This window comes from Python bivittatus, unplaced genomic scaffold (genome assembly GCF_059951505.1).
Source record: "Python bivittatus isolate LINGU-HERP-01145 unplaced genomic scaffold, Pbiv_v1 ctg000220_np1212, whole genome shotgun sequence".
In the NCBI taxonomy this organism is placed as follows: domain Eukaryota; kingdom Metazoa; phylum Chordata; class Lepidosauria; order Squamata; family Pythonidae; genus Python; species Python bivittatus.
The window spans coordinates 3,429,179-3,456,670 of NW_028277048.1; the positions used below are offsets into that span (position 1 = coordinate 3,429,179).

The following is a 27,492-nucleotide window of genomic DNA, read 5'->3' on the forward strand; positions in this document are numbered from 1 at the left end:
TAACTAAAATCTTTATTTCCCTCTAGTGTCCAGTTTTTTAAAATACTTACCTTTATTTTGTCTTGCAAAAGTCCAAGCAAATCTATTCTCCACAGAAAGGATTCTTTATAATTCCAAAATCTTATTCCAAATTTATCTGGGCCCTTAATCCATTTATAACTTTCTAAGATCAAAATCTTATTTAGCTTTTTGCTGGTTATTTCAATTTTTTTAAGTTCTTAATCGTATAATTAATTTTTTTTTCTTTAAGAATTGAAGGCAAACTTACGCGGCATTTTCAGACTTGTTGATCCAAAGGTCTCTAATAGCTTAAAAGTAGTTAACAAGCAATTTCCGAATGTGATTAGAAAAGGAAGTTTGTGAACTTAGGGTCCTTTAAAAGGTGCTGACCGCAGTTGCAAGCAAGATGGTTATTCCTGTCATCTCCTAGTGTTCAAAGCCCACCAGGGACCACTGTCTTGTGATCTTCTTGTGAGAAGCAACTGTTTAGAACATATGTGGGTAATCTGCCATCTTCCCCTTGTCCAGAGGGGTTCCGAAGAGCCAGTCTACTCACTGGCTGTTCGTTTTTTGCCACAGTCATCAGCTCTGCTTTTCACGGAACTATCTTCAGTTCACCATTTCTTCCTCTGGATGTCCCCTCCCTGTCTAGGATTCCAATATGCTATTGGGTTGCCAGTGGTGGTGGTCATTTCTCCTTGGCTGTAAGTAGAAACCATTTCTTGTGGTGGCCATGGCGTTTTGCCATGTCCTGAATTTGGGCCTGGTGTGTTAAAGCTGTGGAATACCTTTTGTTCAAACAAAAAAGACAAGACCTATGGGATGGCTAGCCACTCAGAGAGAACTCCAGTGCAAATATGCTTACCTTCCTTGATGACTTCCACAATCTTCATGAAGTAGTAGATGTACGTGCCTTTCTGCTCAGTTTTTTCCAGGTAACCTTTATAGACTGGAATGAAACAAAGAGCAGTCGCTGAAGCAGTCACCTCCAACCCCCATAAAGCCTGGGCCTCATCCCAAGACCTAACCTTCCATCTATTGTGTGCTAAATCAGAAGGCAGTTCTTTTCAAGAAAATGGGATGTGATGACATCTTTTTATACTCCCAAGAATTTCAAACTTTTTCCCGTGTTTTAGAAGCAAAGCAACACTTGGTATCCCTCCCTCCAGCCAGTACAAATTCTCAGTGATAATTCAGCTACAATGGATTTGCTGAGGAATAAGAGAGGGGCACTAGTTTTATAAGGAAAATCTAGAGTATGCAGAGTCATTATAAAAATACATCTCTGGGGGAACCTCCTAAAATGCTTCAAAAAAGACTGAGTTTAAGCAGCAGTGGAAAGCTGAACTTGGAGGGAAAAAGAGAAATGGAGGTGGAATAGCTGTCCAGAGTCACTTGGATTGAGATGGGCGACTACAGAAATTGAATGAATGAATGAATGAATGAATGAATGAATGAATGAATGAATGAATGAATGGAATGAATGAAATAGAGTATCCTGGAAGAGGGTGGGGCTGGAACCTAGGAATTGACTGTCATCTACTAAGTCAAGCTATTGGTCCATCTAATATGGCATTAGCTAAGAAGCCTTCCGCTTCCTGTTGCTCTCCAGATGTATTGCACAGTATGGTTGGCTGGGGAATTCTGAGAGTTGGAGTCCACACATCTTCAAGTTGTCAAGGTTGAGAAACACTGATATAGGCTATACAATGCTCTTAATACATATAACTAAACCCATATATCTGTTGGAAGCTGATTCTAAAGAGAAAATACTGAGCTGAGAAGTTGAAAAGACAGCCTACTGGGTTCCTTCCTAACACAAATCACCAGTTGAGATGCTTCCCTTCGCCCCTGAGTATCACAAGAGCTTCTCTGGATAAATATGCACTTTGTATTTTGAGGGGAGAAAAGCTGCTAAGGGCACCTCACAGAGTCAGGAACAAAGATGTTTCAGGGGGTTAGCCATGTTGGTGGCAACCCTGTGTATTACCATAATCTACTTCAGGTTTACGAGCAGCCTCCATCCTCATTGCATTGCTGGGCGTAGATGTGATCTTCTTCACTGAACTGCATTTTTCTGGGAACAAAAGCGGCACAATCTTATAAAATACGCTTTGGGTTGATGCAATATACTAGTGCCAAAGGCTGGTTCACACACTGTTTTTGCCTTAGTATGTTGGGTGAACTCAGCCGAACAAGTTTTCTGTCTCCAAGGCACTACCATGCTCTTGTGTCTCCTGTTTACTTCAGGTGCTTACCCCTGACCTGATGTTTAAACCAACAAGGTAGAATAATGTCACCTTTGCTTAAGTATCAATTATGAGAGAGGGGCATTTCCAGGAATATAGTGTTCATAAGTCAGCTTGGGACAATATTCCTGAATCCCTAGACATGGCTTGTAAAAAAGCTGTTGGAATGCCTACAAACCCTTACAAACACAGCTAGCACAGCTCTTCCTGTCTATTGGGCATGACAGTGTGTCCCTTAGTGTGAGACATGCAGATGATCAACACAATGGACAGGATGGGGTTGGTGAAAGAAGTTCCCTTCTTCTGAAGGTTTTCCATGTCCATCTAACAAAGCAGGGCAATAAAGCTTTGTTAGATGGCATCTAGCCTCCAAGTAAAGAGGAGGCGGATGCAAAGACCGCAAACATGCCCTTGCCCTGGGGCATTTCTATCTCAGGAGAAAACGCCTGCTTTGCCAGGTTAACGCCTTACCTTTCATGCAACGGCAGGTATTTTCCTGACACAATGTACTCAGGAGCCCATCTTCCTTTCTTGGATGGTAAAATTTTGTGCAACGGTTCTCTAGCGGGTCAGGAGAAAATTAGGAACGATTTAGTGTTACAGGTATATCCCATCTTTTACAAGCTGTTTTCCAGAGTGACTTTTACCATATTATAATAAAACTCCATGCCTAATATACATCAGTTTTAAAGACATGGTATCTGAAAAGCAGCATAATTTCCATTTGAGAGAGAGAGAGCAAAGCTCCTAAGGAGCTGCAGATATTAAAAAGCAGAGGAAAATAGCAGGAGGGTTGGCTCAGGAACCTTCCAGGAAGGATGATCCACATGTGGGACACTGCTGCTGCGAATGTGCCATCCAGTTTGCTTCAGGTGCTGGGGCGCTTTGAAGACAAGACTCCCAAGATCTTCCTTCATGGCAGACTATTACAGAGACAGGTATCTTCTCCTAAGCTGGAGAGGGCTTTGAAGGAAGGCAACAGCACCTTCAGTTGTCCCCAGGAACAGAACAGGAACCATTTCAGAGCCCTAAGCATTGGCAACATAAGACTGTAACATTTGTCCCAGTTAGCAGCCTATAGGTTGTGCCTGAAAAACTGTATTTTCCAGACAGTTTGCTGCAAATGCCACACTGCAGTCATCTAAGCTAGAGGCTACCAGCGCAAAGGAGCTACAGTGAGGTGATCTTCGCTGAGAAGGACTCACAATGAGTGCACCAGCATCTGTTGTTGGAAGGCATTCAATGCTCTGGTGGCCACAGTCCTCCAGTGAGGAAGCATCTAACTCTTGGCCTATCCCAGCACTTCAGCATCATGGCAGAAGCAGTTGTGCAAACAGGGACATTTGTGAGGGGGTGGTGAAAGCTACAAAATGGCAGGCCTGGGGAATTGTTAAAGATTTGTTTGTTCTCCCAGGCCTTGGGGATAAGGTGGTTGTAGAGTTCCTTTTGTTATGGTTGGGTTATTGTGTTCTGTACTTCTGGACACTTGTGGGTTGTTGTTTTTTTTGTATTATGGTTTGTACAGTGGTACCTCGGGTCACAAACGCTTCTGTTCATGACCAATTCGGGTCATGAACAGCACCGCTCGCAAAATTTTGTTCCGTTTGCGAACTCCGCATCGGGTGATGAACAGGATCCGCGGTCATTTTCCCTGCTGTGACACGTGGTCGTGGCTTTCTGTAGGGAGGGGGACTCTCCCTCCAAGCAATAACCGCCTCCCCACCCGCCTTCCTGTCCTCCACGCCTCAAGCAAGGTTAGTGTTCTCTCTCTTCATACTGTACTGTACTGTACTTTGTGTCATATTTTTGTGGTTTAAAAAAAAATACATATGGTTCAGAACAGATTAACCATATTTACATTGAACCTTATGGGAAAATTTGATTCAGGTCGCGACCAAAATCGGTTGGCGACCAGAGTTGCGGAACGAATTAAGTTCGTGACCTGAGGTACCACTGTATTTGTAAGCCGCCCAGAGTCATCAAGGGGTTGTGCGGCCTCAAAATCTGATAAATAAGTAAGTTAGTGCATTGGTCCAAGCCCTGCTGCTTCTGTAGTGCATATACTCCAAAAGGGTGGGGCTTGAATCGCATTGCCACACCCCCCTTCTTGCAGATGTTGAGCCCTTGCTCCTCCAACAGATGCTGCTGTGCACAAATGTAACATGTCTCCCTTACACATATGTTAAAAGTACAGACACCTAAGTTTGGGTTAGGAATTGGTAACTCCAAGACAAGAAGAATTCAAGACTTTACATGACAAGTGAATCAAAGAGCAAATACCAAGCAGGAATGAGAAGAATATGCACTTTATTCTGAAGGCTGGCACAGAAATCATGGATTTTTCATTTTGGATCTAGTCACAAGTTGTGCTAGATAATGGTCTAGCACAACTTTCTCCAACCTGGTACCCTCAAAGACTTCAACTTTGGCCATGCTGGCTCAGGATTATGACAGCTGAGACTGAACACATCTATAAGATGTGGGAAAAGTGATCTAGCAGTGGACCACGAAGCCACAGGTGCTAACTTCCTTATCCTTAATGCCATATTGCTGAGAGGATGGTTTTGAAGTGCTAGGAATCATGAAGGCTGATGGTACTACAGCTCCCTTACCCAGGGCTCAGAGAGAGGCCTTGAGTCAGGTAGCTGCAGCCACCCCCATCTTCCCCTTTTGTCCTCACAATCTCTGGGCCTTACAGTTACTGTCAGACAGAAGAATTCAACATGTCTGATGACAGAGACTGACTCTTGCTCTGCCAACAGTCCATTAGATAAAGAGGCATTGCTTTTAGGGTGGTGTATATGTAACGTATATTGGTGGTCCCATAGCTTTGATGATGGAGCACAAAAATCAAGGTTGTCTTCCCTTGTCATTGGCCCTTACAAACATTACTTCTATGAAATTGCTGTTTGACCTGCAATTCAAGTGAGACTTCCGTTAGCATCAATGGGAGCTTCGTTTGAAATGGCAGACCCAACCTTTAAAGAGATGAAGCAGGCCAGGACAAGGCAGACAGATTCCTTTCCCCTGCTCTTAAACTGAGTCCACACAAAAGAATGCCATATCTAGGTTGCTCTTCAGGCATCATGGAAAATGGATGGAGATGATGGGAGGCGACACATTTCTGCTTTTAGTCCTCTCATGTTAATACCAGTGGAATATTCCAGCCATACTTCAGAGACAAGTTGTATGTCTAATACATGTAATATTGTGAAATACTGATTTAAATGTTTAATTTCAAGCCCTCACCCATGGCGTAGTATTCATAAACAGTCACTGTTCCTGGCTGGATTATTCCCACTTCAAAGTATTGACGTACTTTAAACCGCAGGCACTCATGCTGTGTGTTGGACACCTGGAAATATGAGGATTCACAGAGAGAGAGAAAGAGAATGAGTTCCTCAAAGTTTGTCTTGGGGCTTCAGGAGAAGCTTCTTTCATCCCAGCTGCAACTTGACCTTCCAAACTGTTTCCCAGAGGATATCTCGTCATCTGGACCAATGCTAGCCTGAATTAAATTAATGTTGGTGGAATAATTAAAATGTGTCCTAGATTACATGTCCTTGCGTTTAATTATTGGAGTTTTGTGATTGTCAAAGTTAAATAATCCAAGTGTAGAAAGATCACAATTCCTTTCTCAGTTTGAAGAACTTTTATGTTTCAGATTTTTCCTGTAAATCCTAGCCTGTAGTCCTCCAGGTGTTGGTGGATTCCCATGCCCATAAGCCAGTCAATATGGCCTATGATCAGGGATGATGGGAAGTGTAACAACTTCTAGAAGGTCATAGAAGGTCTGTTTTATCTTCCAGTAATTTAAGAACATGTCTTCTTGGCTGGCCAGTGAGAATTTTTAAAATATTCTTCTAAAATATTTATCAGCAATAACAGCTCTTCTCCCTTTTTACAATTTTGTGTGCATAAGATATTGCTTAGTTATGGTTGTTCTTCCCTGCATGGTTGCAGGTTCTGCTTGCTTTTGCAGTGTGCTTGCCTTGTTCTTACAGCAAAGCTATCAATGCTTGACAAGATGAGGAGTTTTGTTTATTAGCCTGATTATCTCAGAAACTGACACTGTTTAGACTGAGGGGGAGTGACTGGCTCAAGGTTACCCAAGTGTCTTCCATGCCTAAGGGAGGACTAGAACCTGGGTGTCCCCATTCCTCATCCAGCACGTTAACCACTACACCAAACTGGCTTTCCATGGCATTGCTTAGCAAAAATAAAGATCTGGAGAGAAATAGAACAATAAATTTTACCTTGTCCAGGTAGAGGATGAGAGAACCCTTGCTGGAGAGGATATTGTTCATTTCATACCTGGATATGTATTTGTCAACATGGTTTGTTAGCTGCTCCCAAAGAAAAGAAATCAAATGTTAAAAGTACTCAAGTGAATAGTCATGACTTCCTCCAGTCCATCCCAACAAAATATTGTCCCATCATACCCTTCACTTCCCCTTCTTAACAGTCTTTTTAAATGGCTTTGAACAATTTCACTCCATCCAATGGCTATGCTGTTTGGGGAGCTGAACTCCAGCACATTTGGAGGGCATGAAGTTGGAGGAGGCTGGGCAATGCTAATTTCTTTAAGCAGAAGCTAGAATGGCTATTTCAAGATGTTGAAGCTCAATTATTTTATAATAAAGGTGCTCCCCTTTGAAGGTACAATTTCTGTCATCTTACATGTGGCTGGCTATTATATCCAAACAGTTATTCAAAATCAGTACACCAGAAAGCAAAATTAACAGCATAATTCCACATGGCAGGATTGGGGCATCTTTCAGTGACAGGGAATCACATTTAGTATTTGGGAGCAAGGGTTATAGTGGGTCAGATGCAAAGAAGTGGAGTTATATTACACTGATTTTTTTCCCCATAGGACTGATCCCTCTGACAATTTTAGTGCTAGGTGGAAGCAATATCTCCTTGATAAATTGCACTTTTATGGCTTTTCACAAGAGGCTCTCCTTTCTTTGAGACATGAACAAGCCAAGAGAACTTTAACACAATGCATTCTGGATGTGGAAAGATGACAAGACCAGCCTCTGCTGTCCAGGAATGTTCTCCTGAGCAGCCAAGCAGACTGGCGCAATACTTAAAAAATATTACAGCATCCAAGCTAAGAAGGGCTTTAACACTGGCTCGATTTAATGCTCTTCCTTCAGCCATCTTGGAAGGCAGATACAAAAAAATTCCATATGCTGCTTGATTATGTCCATGTGCTACAGGTCCCATAGAATCTATTGCCCACATTTTACTGTACTGCTGTTTTTATTTTAGAATCTGTTTTATTTCCCCTCACCTGGTAAAATACCCAAGTCACTCTGATACTTTCTACATACTGTACACATTGTTTTCCGATCGAAGAGACTCTACCTTTCTGGATGTTGCCAAATTCTGTTATGCTAATAATAAGATAAAATTCAAGCTGACTAATTCTCATCCCTCACTAAAGTGTAACTGTGGCTAACTTCTGAACACTAAATAAGTAGGTAGGTAGATAGATCTAGATAGATCTAGATCAGGGGTTCTCAAAGTACGGCCCACGGGCCGGATACGGCCTGCCAGGGTCATTTATCCGGCCCACCTGCCTGATTGGCTGCCGCTGCTGTCTGTCAGAAGCAGAAATGTCGGGGCTGTGTCGGGAGCTGCAGGTGATGCACGAGGAGGGAGATCGCAGAGCCGGACTATTCTACGTGACAGGTTTGCCGGGTCCGGCGGCTCTCCTCCTCTCCTCAAACTATAGTCCGGCCCCCCAACATTCTGAGGGGCCATGAACTGGCCCCCTGTTTAAAAAGTTTGAGGACCCCTGATCTAGATAGATGTCACTTTATTTTATTTTAACCTACTTCTATCTGAGAATTTTAGCTTTATGACTAACTTTAGACAAGTAACATTCTGTTTCTTAGTTCTAGAGATGTAGCTTATAGTGGTAATAATAGAGACAATTATTCTTTTAGCTTGTGTTTTATATCTGGTCCTCCTCCTCTTTTACTTTTAAACAGTTTAATTGTTTTGTTCTATATGGGTCTTTGACCAAAATAAATCTTGAGTTGACTTGACTTGGCTGTTCCCCTAGACATTTGGGGCAGGAGGATGAGCAAGCTCTGTAGCTTAATTGTTTTTTTTTTTAATTATACTGATTAGGCAGGTGAGATTTTCTGTAATTCCTCCTCTTCTGGTTTGGGGTCGTTTTCATTATTTTAATGTATGAGTCCTATTTTAACAGGATTCCTTTTTTTCACGTTCTCTGTTTCAAAATGGCAGGAAATCAGATCGCTGATTTTCAATGGCTGGGAGGAATCAGAGGGCTTCAGACAAGAAATTTCAATCTACTGGGGCAACAGATAGTCCACCCAAGCTGTATAGCACCAGTCAAGAGTAATTCCCATACTCTGATTCTATATCTACACTGGATAGAAGCCAAATTCTTAGCCTCTGATTTTTATGAAAAATATGAAAGTTGAACACAGGGAGCAATTTTGAATATATAGTTCAAGGCATCAAGAGAGCAGATCTGGTCATATTTTACCAAGAATATGACCAGATCTGGTCTACAGTTACCAATACTGCTGACCACTCGTCCTGAAGGGTAGGTCTAACATGGTAGGGCCACCATATCTGGGCTGCAGATGAACACTAATTGGCACAAAGAGTTAGAGCTTTCTGTATCTCTCCGCTACTGTCTAGTGGCTGTCCAGATGCTTTCAACCTTGTTATGGTAACTTTAAATATGAGTTGGAATCCAAAATATGGGGAAATGAAAAAGAGCCCAATCCAGGTGTCCTATTTAGCCCAATCTTACAAGCCCTTCGTCATGCTCAATCAATAGTGACCTTGGATTTGACTAAAGATGCCACACCTTTTGTAAGTCATCCTTATCTGGAGAGAATCCAGTCAGCAAGGAGATATCAACAATGGTCATGGTGGCATCAGTGTCACCCAGGTATCTATCAGAGAAGAAGATGAGTATTAACCAGAAAAAGAAGGCATGCAATTATAGCTGCTGAAGTTTCATCATCACTTTGAAAATCCCTGTAGTTATAATGGACATGTAGACATTGGAACAATGAAGCAGAAGTTTCAGCTGTACATAGCATGGGAAAAGGGGCATAAAACAATAAGGCCAGTCAAGGCATCTTGCTGTTCTCATCAGACTGACAAAAGCAGTGTCACACGGTGGGGCATGTATACAACATTGGGCCACACCTAGAAGAGGGACAGGGCCTGTAAGACAATGCCATGACACTGCTTTTGTCAGTCTGACCCAAATTTACCCTTTGGGATGGCACTGAAGCTCACAAATAGTTGAGCTTGTGAGATGAACCTCTGAGATCATGCTTGGGGAAGGTTTGTTTATGTTCAAAGATTGAATTCATCTTCATAACATTATATTCTGCCAGGTTGAAGTTTCCATCGTCTCCAAAAAGAGCAGTGAGGAAATTGGAAGCCATTGCTATGAGAAAGTGCACCCGGATTATGCACATTTCTTATTAGCCCATTTGAAAAGTAAGAAGGCATATCTATGAGATTGCATCTGACTCACTGTATGCAGATCTCCATGTCCCTCAAGCCCAGGGCTCCCTCTGGCTTCTTAACTGGAAAGGAAGATGGAAGTAGTTGAGAACTCAGTAGTTCCTGAGTGCTAACTTAAATTAACTGTATAAGCCACATACATAAGGGCACAAAAATACAGTGCACATTCTGAGATATGTGGCCTCACAATGCTTGCAGTGATCACATGGGAGTTTAAGAAGCAATGCAAGGATTCCAAGCAGAGATCTCTTGTTGAGAGCTGTTCCTGTATCATAACAACATAAGAACTTCCTGGAATTCATCTCTAGAGCCAGAGCAGCTACTGGGAGATGCAAAGCATCTTTCATGACCCTGCTTAAAATTTTTCCTGCGTAACCACTCTAAGTAATGCCTTGAGAGCACCAGGAAGGTCCTCAGAGCACAGTGATATAATCAAGATCCAGGCATAGTGTTAGGACACATTCTACAAGGAAACCAAGTACTCTGCTAGACAGTTCAGCACGTCTGCTGTAAGAGGCCATTATTTAGTCCATATTGAGGGGAGCTTAACTGAATATTTGATGCCATGTCTCTCAGCATATCGCCACATCACTCCACCTTCCCGTAGGAAACAGGAGCAAAGCCAACCTCCTTACCAGTGGTCTTTGTCAGTGAGACAGTGACATGAAACTTCTTGCAAAGAGCCATGTCTTCAGTCAGAGGGGCGTAATACACTCTCATGACCTGTCCAAGAAGGAGAAGGAGGGTAAAATGGCGAAAGTACCCCAAACCCAAGGAATTAAGTCCTAGATGGCACGCTATCTTACTTTTCTCATGTATATAGAAGGTAAGGAAGATGATTGTGATGGAGATAGGCAAGGTCTGTTACCAAAGTGACAAGGGGAGAAACATATCTTAAGTCCACAAGAAGCAGAAAATATGTGGAAGAGGCTCAGACAGAAACCTCCCTAGTTCACATGAATATAGGAAGGGGAGGAGGGACAGCACAATCAGACTTGCAAGATTCTGTTATTACAGCCAATCTCAATAAAAGTAGTTTCAGCCTTCCTGTGGAGTTGATTCCTGGTCTGGTCTGCCTGGTGGGGCTGACAACGATCTTGCAAGTCTGATTGTGCTTCTAATTCTAAATTCTTCTAATTCCAATGTAGAGGATACTCAGTACAATTCTGGATGTTCTAATTGTTTCAGACTTTTTAAAAAAATGGGCCATGATGAAGAGACTCATGTTGACATGCAGGGAATCATGAGCCAACCAGGGCTTGTCTTTTTGAGCCAATAACCAAGTGCTGGGGAGGTCTTGTTAATTGGGGGCTGAAACTTGCTTTCTTTCCCAACCCTTCAGCTTTGGCTACAAACACTATCCCTTTCCCCCACCTGCACATTTCTACTGATTCAGAGTTCAGCCTGGTAGTAAGGAGGTAGACTAGGCTTCTAATGTCTCCCATCTTGCATTGAGGATCCTTTCTAGCTAACACACCAATAGACTGGGATAGCAAGTATATTGGAGTAAGCTAGGCATCTCCTCCTGTACCTCCCTATGCGTGTAAGACACTAACTTGCTTCTGTCTCTACAGCCACATTCATTGCCACAAACAGACTTTTCCCATCTGCAGGAAAACCTGGCAGTAATTCAGCTTCATGCCAGGATGGCGTAGACCTGATGTTGGCATCCTGGGTATGGGAGAAGGGTGGCAATTGTACTCCATTAATGGAGCTACACCCAATCTAGAAAAGATGTCACTCACCGATAGAGTTCCTTTTCCTGTTCCACGGGCAGAGACTGTGAAACCTTCAGTGCTTTTAGTCTGCAAAAAGGTGGGGGGGATGGGGAACAAAGGTGTTTTTTTTAAACTGACTTGAGTTCAAGAAATTCTTACATTGGTTGGTCTTTAAAGATTTAATTAATTGGTTCTACATTTCAAAGACCAAATCAGTCTTATGCAAAGTATCCTATGCAACTGAATTTAATAAGGGATGGCAATTCATCCTACTTTTCTAGAGACCGGCTAATTTTAAAAGATAAATCACTTTTCTTTCTATCTAAAAAAAGGGGCCTCTCATCTTCTTTGTTGTCTGAGGGCTTCTTCCCTTCTTTGCTTCTTTTTTTTTTTTTCCAGAATAAAAAGCCTTGCTACTTTATAATGTTGCTATAAAGTGCTATGGTGCATTCTGTCCAATGCTGTGCTGGGAGCAAGACTTTTTTATTGGGCAAAAAGAAAAGAACTTTGGGCTAACTTGTATGCTAACCTTAATTGTCAGGTTTGCTGAGTTCGTTCCCAGTTCCTATCCTTCCTCAGTTGCTTTGGGACTGAATTGCTGTCCTGATTGTGAAAGCGCAGCCCATGACAGGCAGCCCCTAGGCTCCTTCCTGTGTGCCCCCCCCATCTGTCATTATCATCTGAGCTCAGTAAAGTTGAAAACAAATACTGTAGGTCAGAGTCACAAGGAGCTGAATCACAAGCAGCATTTTTATTTAGGGTTTGTCTTCCCTTCCTTTCTTTACTTTATATAGACAACAAATGCCACTTTTCAAATCCCTTCGTGTTCTGTTTGGGAGGCAAATAGGGGTGGGGAGGTGGTCCTATCATTCCACTATTACACTGCATCAGCCTTGTGTTAAACCATAATGTTTAGGCACTTATACAACCGCCCCTGAGCAATCTGGGGCTACTGCTCTAGCAATACTGCTAGAGAACCATTTAAATATACCAGCTGCCAATTGGTTCCACCATTCTTGGCTTGCAGGCTTGTGGCAAGGCACTGTTGGCATGCAGCTAGAGGGGCATTGCCAGAAGGATGCCAAGAGAACCCTGGCATTAACAAGTGCAGCTCTACTGCTTTTGCATGCATCGGTGGACTGACTCCGGATAAGAGAGCTTGATTTACTTGGCAGAGGATTGCCTTTTGTTCCTTCTTCTCTGCCTTTATGGGCTACGCTATTTGGAGCAAAGAATGGTTATGAAGGGCCACAGATATCATGGGAAAGGAGGAATCTTCAGCCTTGTCATGGTCCCACCTGTCATTACCTGCTCTGTCCGGGTTAACATAGCATTTTCGTGCTGGATCCGCCAGTGGACTGAATCACTGCAGGTTGGCAGCATAATAGTAATATCTAAGAAGTCATCGTCACGCCTGCTCTTTAATGCAGACATCTGGTACTGAGCTAGTGCCTGGAAGACCATAATTGTTGCCTGCAAGGGAAAGAGACAGTGTCGTGAAAGGCAAGGGACACCTTCCTTCCGTTGGAATAGTAAGATTAATATAGCATGTTTATGACATGCAAAGGGCATCACTGCACTTAACCTTCTCAAGAGCATTATTTCCTCTTAAAGTCAACTAATAACTTCATGATGGGGGGCAGAGTTGGAACTATGCTTTCTGGCTTGCTGCTCAGTCTTACCCCAGTGCTTGTTATTTTCCCCCAGCAACTGAAAGTCATAATCCCAACGTTTCTTTTCTGAGATATTGAAATAAATGGTCCTGTGAGCATTATGGAGAAGGTGTTCACAGATATGGAAATAATCCTCTGCAAAATGCATTCCTGATGGTACAAGATGGATTGCAGCATTGCATTTGATGCTGCTCTGTTCACTTGGTATCTCCCTGCACTCAAAGTAGTACAGTATCTCCATCCTTTGGCAGCTAATGAAATAATTGTGTGAAATCCTTGTCAGTTCCTGTTCCTACTCATGTGAAAACAATTTGAAGGATCCTGTTGAGACATGGAATTTGTATTTCGGAAGGAAGTTTGCACACTAATAAATACATGCTAATGGCATCTTAATGGGGGGAAGTGAAGGGGAGAACCAAAATAAGAGTCTTTAACCTAATAAATTGGTTATTTATTTCTATACAAAAATCCAAGGAGCCTATTTCTATGAATAACACCTCTCCTGCCATTTCTGCTCCCTCCTAGCTTGAGCATAAGAGGAACATTTCACAGCAGCCCCAAAGTGACACATAAGAGTCTTGCAAGATGAGCTGACCTGGGTTGAGCCATAGCCACCTCCGTAGAACCTCTGCTCTGTCAGCCAGCGGACAACGGGGCTGGCTAGGTCAAGCCTGTTGATCTGGAGGAGAGTCAGCAGGCCATAAGATGTAGCCTCAAGGGAGTACAGTTTGGAGCTGGGGTCAGGCCAGTGGGTTCCTGTGCGGAGTTAGAAGGAACAGTCATTGTGCACATCAGTCTCTCTGACTAATTAGTATGTTTCTTCATGTACCTCAAGAATATTTTAATACAAGTCATACAATTTATAAAGTTTGAATGAAAACTACAATGTATTTCTATTTAAGACTATACATCTATAATTCCAGACCACATCAATTAAAAATACATAATTTACAGCTTACAGCTGCAAGGATAAACCTTGCATGACATTGGAAAAAAGATATAGTATCAACAACATCAGTTTGGGAACTTATACTTAGAGAATATGTAGCAATGGAGAATATGTTTGTGTGTGTATATAAAGCAAGAATGGCTTCCATACATATTACAGATTATGTAGCAAGGGAAATGCAAACATTTAGAGTATGGTTTCTAAAGCTTATGCCAATAGGTACTGCGAATTGGTTGGAGTACCAAGGAGGAGGAAGTCAGAAATTAAATATTTACCTATATTATTTTTTAGGATTTTTTCCACATTTTTCTTTTTTCTTTTCTTCTTTTTTTAACATTTATAAACAAAACGTATATTTTTTTATAACATTAAAACGATTTAACACACTCTGGCATATTTTGCTAATGTTATAATTGTATAACCTTATTAATTATCTGTTTATTCAGCATTTTTTTTTCAAAAATACATCTTTGCTTTCAATAAAATAAAAGGATTATAACAAGACTAAAAATAAATAAAAGAAGCACAGAGCACTATTGATGTACCTTTTAAAAGAGGGAAATGAATATTTATCTCTATCTCTATTGGTATATGCTCTATTATTGTTAAATAAAGTTTTAACTGTTTAAAAAAACATACATCTATATATTCATGTGTGTGTATCTATACACATATCTGTGAATGTACACTCCCAAGTTTCTTTGCAACTTGCATTTTTTAACAAGTTTGTCTTTTCGTATTGCAGAAAGAAAAATTAAACTCTCCTAAATTAAAGTTTTCCTCAGAGCTATATACATTTTCCCAATGCAGCTTTTAAATCTAAATTTAAGTGATTTTTAGAAAATAACAACTGCTTCTTGAACACCAAGAGCATGGTGTTGATCTCAAATGCTGTTGTTTGTGCTACAGTGAAATCCATTTAGGTTGGATCCATTTTGTTAATCTGCCCTGTGATGGATTTCTTTGACATGTTTCTTTGGAGAGTCCATTTGGGGTCTTTGGAAGGCTTCCTCATCTCAGTAGCTGTGCCAGAAGAGACTCACTCACCTGTGAAATGGTCAATCAGCTTCTGGGCGTCTTTATTTCTCCCCAGCAAAGACAGCGCGTAAGAGGTGATGGCAATGGAGTAACTCTTCTGCAGGGTCTCCAGTCTCCCAGCCAAGTACTCTCCTGCCTGGCTGATTCTCATGTCCAAATCCTGTAAGGGGACAAGTCCGAGGAGTCCAGATCCAAAAGCAGCTCCAGACCAGGGTGATCCTGTGACACTGGCAGTGTTTGAGAGCTGAGCTAATTTATTTCAGGCTCTGTTGCTCAGAACTTCAAATCACAGTCAACCTAAGTGTATATATGGGCCACCATATTTGGGCTGCAAAACCGAAATGACCACTAGAGGGCAGCAGAGAGATAGCTAACCCTTTGCTATCATCTAGTGCAGCGGTTCCCAACTTTGCTATGCCCCACCCCTAGGACATGTTTGATTAATGTTCGTACCCCCTACGAAACTAATATCATGTCTGAAGATGAAGAAGTCTAATTTCTAATTTTTGAACCACAAATTGAACCACATACAATACTGTGGGTGAACGAATTGAACTTAAAAAAAAAAGTTTTTAACTCAGTGCATAAAATTGTCACACCCCCTGAAATTCCATCTTGCACCCCCTGGGGGTGCAGGCATCCCAGGTTGGGAACCCCTGATCTAGAGATTTCTGCACTTATGCAGCCCAGGTATGGTACAGGTTTCCCATTCAGGGCACTCTCACTAAAGCAGGTTGCCGTGATTTTCCCGGGTGTAGCTTGCCACATTTCTCTGGGGAAATATTGTTTCGAGTAATCAGCTGAAGAAAAAAAAAATCCAAGCAGCAACCTGACAGTCACCTGCTACGGAGAAAGGAGAAACAAATCAAAGGTCTAATTCCTGCTCGCTTTGCCTGATTTACTGTGTACACAGGAAGAGTTGTAAGGATCTATTAACAGCCAAAATACCCTGGATCAATTCTACTTGCATTCTCCTACTCAAGCCGCCACAGCAACAAATAACCAGAGTTGCAGTTATGCTAATATGTTATCCTTCCAGATTCCCAGTTCACAATGGTTTTTAAACAGAAACAGAAAGAATGTTGCCTTTGCATCTGGGTAATTTCTCTTTGTTGCAACTACTCAGATTTGTTTTGCAAACGGTGACAAAAGGACATGTACTGAAACCCTGGGGAGAGGATGGTCTACCAATTCATCTCCTCTCCCTTTGGCACGGAATGGGGCAAGGTTTTTGTTGCTCCAGGATCCATGCAGCTCAGAATGCTATTTTTTGCATTCTGCTACTGGTCAGCTGGAGGAAACAGAGGCTCATGTTCTTTGCTGTTCTCGGTGTTTTGTGCTTGATAGAAGATCATGTGAGCTTCAAACTGCTTTTGAAGAACTGCAGTGCAGAAATGGGGGTGGCCTCAGTGTGCCATATTTGTGAGTAAGGGGGAGAGGAGGAAAAAGAGATATAGCAGGAAAGCTGAGAAGTCAGAAGATTAGTGGCTCAGACCCTCACATGAAAATATTTTGCAAGGAAGATGTTTTGGCTCTGCTGCAACCTGAGGACGGATTCTACTCACCGATACATGAATCTGACAGATCTTTTTAGACTCGTGCATAGCAATTACTACAAAGGCTGTCAGGGACACTTCTGGCTCCAAATCTCGGGATCCACCCTGAAGAGACACAAGAGCAGAAACCCAGTTAACTGATCTGAAAGCTGTTGTGACCCTCCAACACCCATAATGCTTCTGGAAGCAGTCCAAGGCTGTGTATGAAAGGAGACTTGCTTTTTATGGGATAGTAGTCACAATCATGCCCTGCTGCTTATGAATTTCCTGAGGGATTCGTCTGGCTGTTGTTGGAAGCAGAATGCTGGCCTAAAAGAAGGAGACCAGATAGTCAAATGTGGCTCATGGATCAGAGGAGTGTTTCTCAACCTTGGCAACTTTAAGATGTGTGGACTTCAACTCCCAGAATTCCCCCTTGCTGGCTGGGGAATTCTGGGAGTTGAAGTCCACACATCTTAAAGTTGCCAAGGTTGAGAAACATTGAACCAGAGGTTCCTTATTCCTCCTCTATTCTGACTTGCAGGAGTGCTTTAGAATTTCAAATAAAAGTACTTAGGGCTGAAACAGAACATCTGCAGCCATCTGATGTGTGTCCAAAAATGGGCTTCATCTGCAGTATTTTATCTTCTTGTACTTTGGCTGCTAAAAGCGTAATGAGTCAACCCAGAAAGAGAGGACTACTCTCTATCCCCTGCAAATGGAAATGGTGAAGGAAAAAACAACAACGGAAACTAGTGTAGTATAATTGCTACATGGCTGATCTGTAAACCAGGATGCCTCCAGTGCAGATTATACCTCTCTATGAACCTGTAGGTAGCCTTAAACCAATAGTTTCTCTCTCTCAGCTTTTGCTCTTCTCTTGCATCGTAAGGGATAAGAAGAGTTAGGTTACATTTTGCAGTTATTACAAGATAAAGTTACGGGTACAGTGGAACCTTGGTTTATGAACTTAATTCATTCCGTGACTCTGGTCGCACCCCGAATTGGTCGCAACCCGAAGGAAATTTCCCCATAAGGTTCAATGTAATTACCATTAATCCGTTCTGCCGTGGAGGACAGGGAGGCGGCTATTGCTTGGAGGGAGAGTCTCCCTCCCTACGACCACGTGTCAGGGGTGGAAAATGGCCGCGGACCACGTGTCAGGGACGGAAAAATGGCCGCAGACCACATGTCAGGGGCGGAAAAATGGCCGTGGACCGTGTCACGGGAGGGAAAATGCCCGCGTATCCTGTTCGTACCCCAAGGCGGAGTTCGCAAACCGAGGTAAATTTTTGCAGCCGGAGCTGGTCGTAACCTGAAAAGTTCGTTAACAGAGGCGTTCGTAACCCGAGGTATCACTGTACTTTGAAAAATCAGAGTTGAGTGCAACTTGTAGTTATTTTACAGAGACCCAGCCTTCTAAGAGGCCATCCATCCATCCATCCAGGACACTGTAGTTCCCAAATCTCAAACCGGCCACAATCCAATGTTGCTAGTGCTACAGCCCCAGTCACCACAGCAAGCAGCTTTATGGAGGAGACAGAGAGAGAAAGCTGACATTTGTTACCCTAGGGAGTGCAGAAACAGCATCATGGTCTGTTTCTGGCCACTGTGCTAGAGGATGTGTAGTGGCTGGAGACTGCTAAAGTCAGCTGTGCTGGTCATTGCCACTCCTCACAGCAAAGAATGAAGGTTCTAATTTTCATCAGTGATTCTTATTCTGTTGATGTTATGATCTGTCGAGTAAACCCTGACTCCTGGTGACTACAGGAACAAGTCCTCGCAGTTTTCTTGGCAACATTTTCAGAAGTGGCTTGCCCTTGCCATCTTCCTTGGGCTGAGAGAGAGTGACAGCCCAAAGTCAGTCATCTGCCTTTTGTGTCTAAACATGGTCCCCCAGTTTCTAATCTAGTGCATTTAACCAATATGCAGCCATATCCCCTTTCCTACTGTATTTTATTCTCTAGTGCTGGACTCCCATAATCCCCAGTCATCAACAGTGCCAACTCAAGGATTATAATCTCTGAAGTAATGGGAGATTGCCCTAGACGTTTTGCCTGCTTACCACCATCTCTCCATGAATCACAGGAGCATCTTCCTTGAAGGCACCAGTGAATAGTTGCTTCTGCTTAATAAGCCATTTCACAGCCCCACAAAGAAGTTGACTATCAACAGAAATGAGTGGACTGGCCATTGCAAAGACCTTTACCACGTATGCCGTCAGCCTGTGGGAAGCAGGAGAAAAAAGTACAGAGGACATCAACAGAATCCCCAGGTATACCTTCCATATATTTTATGCATACATGGCATTTACTATTTCATATATTAGAACTGTCATTTCCCACCCCGCCAGAAAACTCTCTGCATCTTTGTGCAAATTACAATCCTTGAAAAATTTGGACCTGATAAAAATGAAGCTTATACTACAATGATGCATACAGAATCCTCAACAGGGACTTAAAAAAAATAAGACATTGATTTTTGAAGGATTGATTTATCAGTGGCTATGAGAGATGATACGTAAAGGGGCCACCATATTTGGAGGCAGTGAATTCATCAACATTATTTACCATTGCAATTATATCCCACAATTCCTGTAATGAGTTCAGGCAGTATGAATGATCCCCCTCTATACTCCCTTCATTTTATCCATTAAAATCATTTTAAGGTGACTTAACCTGGGCCTCCTATGTCCTGGCCCAACCTTTGAACTACTGTACCTCATTGACTTCATATCACGTACTTCACAGTAGAGTTTTCAAACCGCCCAGACAAGCTGCTGGACTTTTGTTTGACTCACCAGTGGAATATCATATCTACTTAGAGTTTTGTACCCTATTTTTCCCATGCCTTTTCTGTTTTCCCTTCCTTGCAATCTGTAGCATTTACCAAGTGCTTGATGGACGATCTATGAATGCTGCATAGGAACTATCGCTTTTTCTGTAGGCCAGCTGCTGTATGTATCCTGAAAGCAAAGAAAGATAGCAATGTAGAGTTATGGGTTACAAAGTTTTGTTGCAATATTCCTCCTCTCTTTATTTGGGTCCTTCATTCATGCATGAATCTTTAATGCATTTCTTTTTACCTGGACAAGGAAAACAACTTAGGAGTTCTACTTCCCAGCCCCACTGTTCTGCCCAGAAGAGTCTGTGTTGCTTTGTGTTTGCTAAGAGTAGGCAAACTCATCCAGGAAAATTCAAATATTTAATTCAAATATTTCCTTTGAAAATATCTGAACATAATTGAGCTATAATTGCCCAAAAACGAATTACCATATTTATCGGCGTATAACACGCACCCCCCCTAAAATGTGGGGCTGAAATCCTAGCTGCGTGTTATATGCCGATGTGTGTGCCCCGTATAATCCCTGTGCCTTCTCATCTCAAGCAGCAGGGCTTGGAGAGTGGAGTCTTCATTTGAGCCAGGGCTGTAACCAGGGCTGCAAGTGCGTGCTTCCCACCTCCTCCTCTGATTGATGGCACTTAAACCATGCCTCCTCTGTTTGCAGTCTAGTAACATTACCCGCGCGGTCTGGCACTCAGTGTGTCAGAGCAAAGGGTCAGCACTTTGCTCTGGCTCATTACTACATGCTGGAATGCTGCAAAGAGAAGGGGAAGCTCACTGTACTTTAGTGACATCACCTGCGCGGTCTGGCATGTAGTAATGAGTCAGAGCAAAGTGCTGACCCTTTGCTCTGACACACTGAGTGCCAGACCGCGCAGGTAATGTTACTAGACTGCAAACAGAGGAGGCATACCCTAATAATAAATTACTATACCCCCCAATCCACTCGGACCACCAGGGATTTTTAGCCCCTACTGGTCCACCAGAGATCTTGCCTGCCTGCCTGCTGCAGACAGGTAAGCAGGAAGGGAGGGAATAAGTACCAGTATGGTAATAAACAGATTACCATTACCACACACTACACATAGCCAGCCTACAACATACAGGTTGTACAACATACAGAGTAAATTTCCACACCCCTGATAGTACCTTACTTTTTAAAATTTAAACTTAGGTAAAAAGAATACTGCTGCAGAGTGCGATGCACCCCAACGTTGCCAACGTTTTTTTTAGTCTGTCTCATCACTTTCATACGTGCAGAGTGCTCTCAGTTAAACAACTCGTGCCTACATTCACTATTTGTTTCAGTTTCTTAAAACTACCGTTTTAATTGATTTGATTGATCAGGGCATGATTCCATCCCTAGTGGAATCAAGACAAAAGCATTTAGCATATACAACTGGTTTCAAGTTAAAGGTTGTGGAATATGCCAAGCAACATGGAAATAGGGCTGCAGCAAGGCATTTTGGAGAGCCACCAACAGAATGCACAATACGAGAGTGGCAAAAAAAAATGAAGAAAAAATCAAGACATTATCAAAAACAAAATGCAATTTCCTCAGCGGTATTGCTAAATGGCCAAAATTGGAAGAACAGGTAAAAGAATTTGTACTTAATCAAAGAAAAGCTGGCATTGCTTTATCAACAAAAATTATAATTATTCAAGCAGTGAAAATCAGCAAAGAGTTACAAATACATGATTTCAAAGGGTGAAATAGTTACAAATACATGATTTCATCATGGTGGCAAAGATTTATGAAGAGGCATGAGCTTCAGATGCGAACAAGAACCAGGATTGCCCAGCGTATGCCAGATGATTATGAAGAGAAGATAATAAATTTCCATAGGTTTATTATTAAAGAAAGGAAAAGACAAAATTTTGAAATGGGTCAAATCGGCAACATGGACGAAGTACTCCTCACTTTTGATGTTCCTTCAAATAAACTGTGGACTCAGAAGGTCCTAAGACAGTAACGATCAAAACTTCAGGGCATGAAAAAAATTGTTACACTGTTGTCCTTGCCTGCACCACAGAAATAAGCTGTCGCCATTGGTAATTTTTAAAAGAAAAACTTTTCCAAAGGAGAAAATTCCAAGTGGCATATATGTGCATGTTCATCCTAAAGATTAGATGGATGAAGAAGGCATGAAGCTTTGGATTAAAAATGTGTGGGGGAAGCACCCAGGTGATTTGTTAAAGAAGCCATCCTTATTAGTATTGGACACATTTAGATCTCATCTTACACAACCAACGAAGAAGGAATTTCAAAAGTGCAAAACAGATATAGCAGTCATTCCAGGAGGACTTACATCACAATTACAGCTGTTAGATGTTTCCATTAACAAGCCCTTCAAAGCCTTTATGCATGAAGAATGGAATAAATACATGTGTGATGAAAATCAACATGAAGTTACAAATTCTGGGTGAATGAAAAGACCTAGCATTTCAAAAGTGTGTCAGTGGATAAAGACTTCATGGGATACAGTTAAACAAGATATTATTATCAAATCTTTTAAGAAATGTGGCATAAGAAATGCTTTGGATGGTAAAGAAGATGAACTGATTTATGAAGACAGTAGCAGTGAAAGCAGCAGTGTTCAGTTTGATTTTGAAGATAGCAGTGAAGATGAAGAGTTTCATGGTTTCCAAGATAGCAGTGATTCTGATTAAAATTTTTGTAAAAACTTATCATATCTAAGTTTTTTTGTTCAAAGAGTGCTGCTTCTTTCATATTACATATTTGCCTTATAAGTGGTATAAATATTAATAAACAAAAAGTTCAGAGCTCCCTTTATTTTGCTTCCAAGTCATTTATTTTAAATTTAAGTTTTTTTACTTAAACTTCCTTCTTAAATTTAAGGTGCATGTTATACGCCTGTGCGTGCTATACACCAATAAATACAGTGAATGTTCAGCCTGTGACTTAGCATTCCCAACATCTGTCATACCATCAGTCAAATCTTTATTACAGTCGAAGACCAGCATACAATCATACCTTTTTTGATGATGTTGATGGCCTCAGCACGGCGCTCCACCCCTATCCTCTGCCACTGATCAGTACTATCCAGATAGTGGGTAGCAATTACTGCAGGAGTCAGACCAATCATATTTTGCTCCCCACAGCCTGAGGGAATCTGAATAAGATGCTTCAGGTTGGCTCCATCAATGGAGTTCTCTATTGTCTCGCTCACAATGTCACCTGGAATGAAGAGGGGAGAGGGATATAATCCTTCTTATAAAACACCTCCCCTTTTTGCTAAAGCCCCATCTCAATAGGGGACAGCAAATCCTATCACTGTTCAAATCCTTCCAGACATTGAGAGAGTTCACATATTGCACTATGCCATTGGCTAACCATGGTTTATTGTTCAAAGCATAATGCTTGGGTTTATACAACACATTAAATCAACTGAACGTCACTTTCTTGCTCCATAATAAAATGATTGCTGGTAATTCCCTCTCATTTTTGCAGCCAATTACCATTTTTTATTCAGTCACCCACCAATATTAAAATTTGTTAGATTCTGAAGTGCCAGGCTGCAACGTGTACCCTGTCATCATGATCTTTGCCCTTCTTGTGAGGGATTTACTCAGTACCACTTAAATCCCTTCTTCACTTCCAGCAAAATATTCTGGGGTTTGTCTTTGGTTTGCTTTAGCTTACAACCCAGTGTTCTTGCTCCCTATAAAGAGATTTCCAAACTACATAATTCATCAAGTTTTAAAACAGACTTCTCACTCTCACTGCAATTCCAACAGGTTCTGGCCTTTACCTGTTATACTGATGAGAGTAACAGGCTCAGTGTTGGGAACTACATCACTAAGGTCCATGGGTTCAATGTTCACGAGTTGCTGTCCAGAAGCTGCAGCGAGATCAGGAGACACACAGAAGGGCTTGTCATAATTCACAACGTTTCCTGGATAATTAGATTTGATGTCATAGATATTGTCCCCACTTCCCTTGGCAATGCCATACCTGAAGCTTGGTTCTGTGGATCTAGCAGGACACTTCTGACATTCTTTAAGATTCTCACCCCTTCTGGCTGCAATAGATCAGGAAAGTTATTGGCAAGTTCCTCCATCAAGGAAAAAAAGTATGTGATGCAACAGATTGGACTGAGAGCAGTTATGTGTCCAAAGTCCTCTAATGAACTTCATAGCTTAATGAAGATTTCAACCTGGGTCTTCTTACTCTTAGAACCTGATCTGACAATAACTGCTTGAGAAAAATCTCTTTCTTACATTTTAAATTGCTGAATGAACTTGGACCAAGAGACTACCTCTGTGTCAATGCATCCCAATGTCTAAAGATAGTATAAAGAGGGAGTATGAACATGGGAAAGTGGACAGGGGAATCTCTACATTTATACTGCAAGTGACATGCAATAGTAGAACTGCTATTAAGGCTGGGTCTACAATATGCTAATTTAAACTAGATTAGTGAAAAACAATATTTGGTTTTCATAACATGCTCCCCTGAAACAAATAAGCCATATTATGGTTTAAAGGGATACCCTTGCTTATGCAATATGATGAGCTATAGTGGGATTCTCACAATGTGCTGAATCAAACCCTGCTGAAATCAAGCATGTCATGCCAACCCAGTCAGGCAGGACACACTATTAAATATTTATCATTTTGAATGTGAAAGTTGACAAGTCTCTGAACTACAAACATCAAGAAAATAGCTCTAGGTTGTCATAGTGCACACATGACAAATCTAGTTGAGGCTACTCCTCCTCCCTTTACTTTCTCCACAGCACTTACCACCACCCGGAGCTTCTTCCTCACACCATCAGCCAAAGGAATTCCCTTCACAAAAGCTTTCACTTCAATTTCCACATCTCCCACCTCCAGAGGAACAATCACATACGTAACATCGTGAGAGGTGCCAGCTTGAACTGTGATGTGCTGTCGTAATCGGTCTGTCCTAGTGCTGGAACTGCAGAGTTTTTCGTTGTACACCAGGTCCACACGGACCTATTTAACACAACAACAAAGCAAGTAGTCACAGAGCTTCCATGGTATTCGTCAGTCTCCCAAAACTGTTCTTCAAGCAAGAATCTAGGAGAGGTTATGAAGAACATATTTGAAAGCTCTTGGGAAGAGTGCAAAATAAGTGTTAGATTCAGGACAAACCCAGAGTCAGTGAAGTCTGATTTTTCCTACATTTCCTGAATATCAGGTTGAAGTCTCAATCAACATGAAGACTTCCAATTCCCATCTCTACATAGAATTCAAGCTAAATTTAAATTATATTTTGTGTATGTTTCTCCTTCAGCCAGATTCACTTACTCAAGATCCTGGTCTTCTCTCCTACAAGAGGCACAGATCCTGCAAAAGTCTTGGCAAATAGTATTTTTGACATGTAGAAAGCATTTGAAGTATTCAGTTATTGTATTTCACTGCAACTGTGAGGTTTCTTCTCGTTACATCTGATTCTTCGGTTCATTTCAGCCCATGACACACTTCGTAAAGAATATGAGAATCGAGGAGATGCTAATACTGTTAATATTGGCAAGTCTACTACATCATATTAAATTGGTCTCTGGCCAGAGACCAGTTAGCAGGAATGGGACCAGACAGTAAGGCAGGAGTTCTCTGTATTTTCCAATATGGAAAAACATTTAATGGTATCTGTGGACCACATCCAGTAAATCAGTTAAATGCCCTTATAGCTATTTAGGTACAGGTTTTGTTACTTTGTGTAGTAGATAGATATCCCTTGTGTCCCCTATCTTTGTGATATGCAGTTAATAATTCATTTCCTTATGCAATCCCTTAGCTGAAGATGTCAAGTAACTAGCTTGTGATTTCAGGCAGACATCAGGGATATGCCTGGGAAAGAAGAGCTACTATTATTACTTGAGATCTACAATATATTTTTCCTGTCCCTCCAGGGAGATCTAGTTGCCATGACAAGTTGCAATGACTCACATTGAAAGTCCATTTTGCATAGTTGTACACCACAGCTCGTATGGCCACTTGCTCATTGCGCACAATGGAATAGGGAAGCCGTAAGTCAATGAAGAAATCTTGCTTCACCATGATCTCATAGGGGTCAGCTATGCAGATACCTAATTGATATAGTGCGGGGTGGGGTGGAGAAAGCATTAGTAACCTACATCTACAATATTAGTCGGGGGACGAACAATTTTTGTCTTTAGATTATCCCTTGATTCTAGCTTAAGATATTGACCATGTTGTTTGATTCCATTAATGAAGTTCATACATTCTCTGTGTAACAGCAGAGGCTTTGTTTTGGGGAATTTTGTCAACGCACAACTAGACAGAGGTGAGGACACTTTTTAGCTTGAAAACTTTTCTTCACAGCTAACTTTTGGAAGGGGGTCATGCCAGTGGAGTCAAAATAATGATGAGTGCAGTTTTCAAATGGTTGCTACACATGGAGCAGAGAGAATATTAGCAGGATACTCTGATTATGATCACTGAAAAAGAGTATCCAACCATTATTATCCTTTCAATCACAGAGATAAAAGCATATATTTGTCCTGAAGTACAACTCTATGCATGTTGACATAAATACCATTGCTTCCAATTGAGCTTACTCTCCTATGTTTAGGACTGCAGTCTTCAAGACTTTGACCTCCTATCATGACTCAAACTTGGCTGCCATTTTAAGCTTTGTATGTAAATAAAGAGCTAAAATGACTATGCTCCATCAAAAGTAACTCTTTGGAAGCTAACATGGATGGACCTTTCAAGGTGACAGTGTGACCCCACTTTATTCAATTAGACAATTATTGCAAGAGTGAACAGATGCAACTATTAATCCACATGCAGAAGAACGAACATTGTGGCAGATCCCTGCAAAGAGCCATGCAGAGTTTTCTTCAGCCTCCCAGAAAACAGAGTACAATTTGAGATTTTGCCCTCTCCATGCATTGTCTTTTTATCAAAATCCAACCTCTTTAAAGAACTCTATCCTTGACCAAAGCTAGATATGCAATTGGCTTTTTTTTTTTTTTCTTTTTTTACCCTTTGTCTTGGAAAGACTGATGGCCAGCACTTCCCAGGTGGTGATGGAGTCCTCTAGGTACAAAGGAAGTGTTTTGGAAGAGAACCTGGAAGTGCAAGAGGAGGTAATGAAAAACAATGGACTTCTCAAGGCACAACATAGTGAAGCTAGAGAACCTGAAAAGGGTTTTTTTTTCTCCTTGTTATCCCAATTTTATAAATCCAGGACTGTTTTATGAGGAAGGGATAATTCTATCATTTGAACCTCCCATAGGAACATGCAGGGTGGAGTCAGATGAAAGGACAACCATTTGAATAGCTGAAGCGACCCTGAGTTAAACTATGAAAAGTAATAATCAGGAAGACTTCCTTTCAGATTAGTTATTTAACAAAAGACATTTTGTTTTTTTTTTAAAAAACAAACAGAAAGTACAGTCCAACCAAAGATGGGCCAGTCAGTCATCACTAAACCAAACCAGAAAAAGTGCTACTTCTCTGGATGCATTTTTTTTCTTCCAAGCGTTTTTCTCACAGTTGCAAGGTCCGCTTTTTTGGGGGGGGGGGGAATCAACCAAATGTTAATCCATTGGTTGTGGCAGGAATTTACTGACTGGCTTGTTGCCCAAGCCTGACATTGTGGGCTGAGAGAGAGGGACTGGCCCAAAGTCCCCCAGCCGGCTTTCATACCTAAGGCAGAACACTGTCACCTGGTTTCTAGCCTGGATCTTAATCACTAGACCCAACTGGCTCTTACTTCTCTGGATGCATAATGGGACAATGGAACTCTTGCCTTAAAACTGATGCTTCCAGGGTTGGGCCTATAGGACTCTGACATAATCCTTTTCTGTTTGGCTTTCCAAACTACACTAGGCCATCCTTTTTTCAATCTACCATCTTCCACATGGTTTTGACTACAGTTCCATCATCCCCAGCCATCAATGTCATTAGTTCTATGGACAGGGAGTGATATGAGTT

At 41.6% G+C, this 27,492-nt stretch overlaps 1 protein-coding gene across 1 annotated transcript in view; it reads right to left on the bottom strand.

The window, feature by feature from the left end:
• LOC103058543 (venom factor-like) overlaps positions 1-27,492 on the bottom strand; it is an 85,559-nt gene that overhangs the window by 6,907 nt on the left and 51,160 nt on the right. Inside the window, exons 19-39 of the mRNA XM_088137671.1 lie at positions 26,539-26,624; positions 25,477-25,616; positions 24,307-24,519; positions 23,516-23,582; positions 23,313-23,402; positions 22,535-22,738; positions 19,585-19,660; positions 18,761-18,920; positions 16,726-16,821; positions 15,170-15,320; positions 13,769-13,929; positions 12,809-12,973; positions 11,528-11,587; positions 10,418-10,505; positions 9,793-9,844; positions 9,109-9,196; positions 6,506-6,595; positions 5,499-5,604; positions 2,721-2,810; positions 1,991-2,077; positions 866-949 (exon numbers count right to left, since the gene is read on the bottom strand). Of these exons, the coding sequence (XP_087993797.1) occupies positions 866-949; positions 1,991-2,077; positions 2,721-2,810; positions 5,499-5,604; positions 6,506-6,595; positions 9,109-9,196; positions 9,793-9,844; positions 10,418-10,505; positions 11,528-11,587; positions 12,809-12,973; positions 13,769-13,929; positions 15,170-15,320; positions 16,726-16,821; positions 18,761-18,920; positions 19,585-19,660; positions 22,535-22,738; positions 23,313-23,402; positions 23,516-23,582; positions 24,307-24,519; positions 25,477-25,616; positions 26,539-26,624 (2,354 nt within the window). The remainder of the gene's footprint in view (positions 1-865; positions 950-1,990; positions 2,078-2,720; positions 2,811-5,498; positions 5,605-6,505; positions 6,596-9,108; positions 9,197-9,792; positions 9,845-10,417; positions 10,506-11,527; positions 11,588-12,808; positions 12,974-13,768; positions 13,930-15,169; positions 15,321-16,725; positions 16,822-18,760; positions 18,921-19,584; positions 19,661-22,534; positions 22,739-23,312; positions 23,403-23,515; positions 23,583-24,306; positions 24,520-25,476; positions 25,617-26,538; positions 26,625-27,492) is intronic.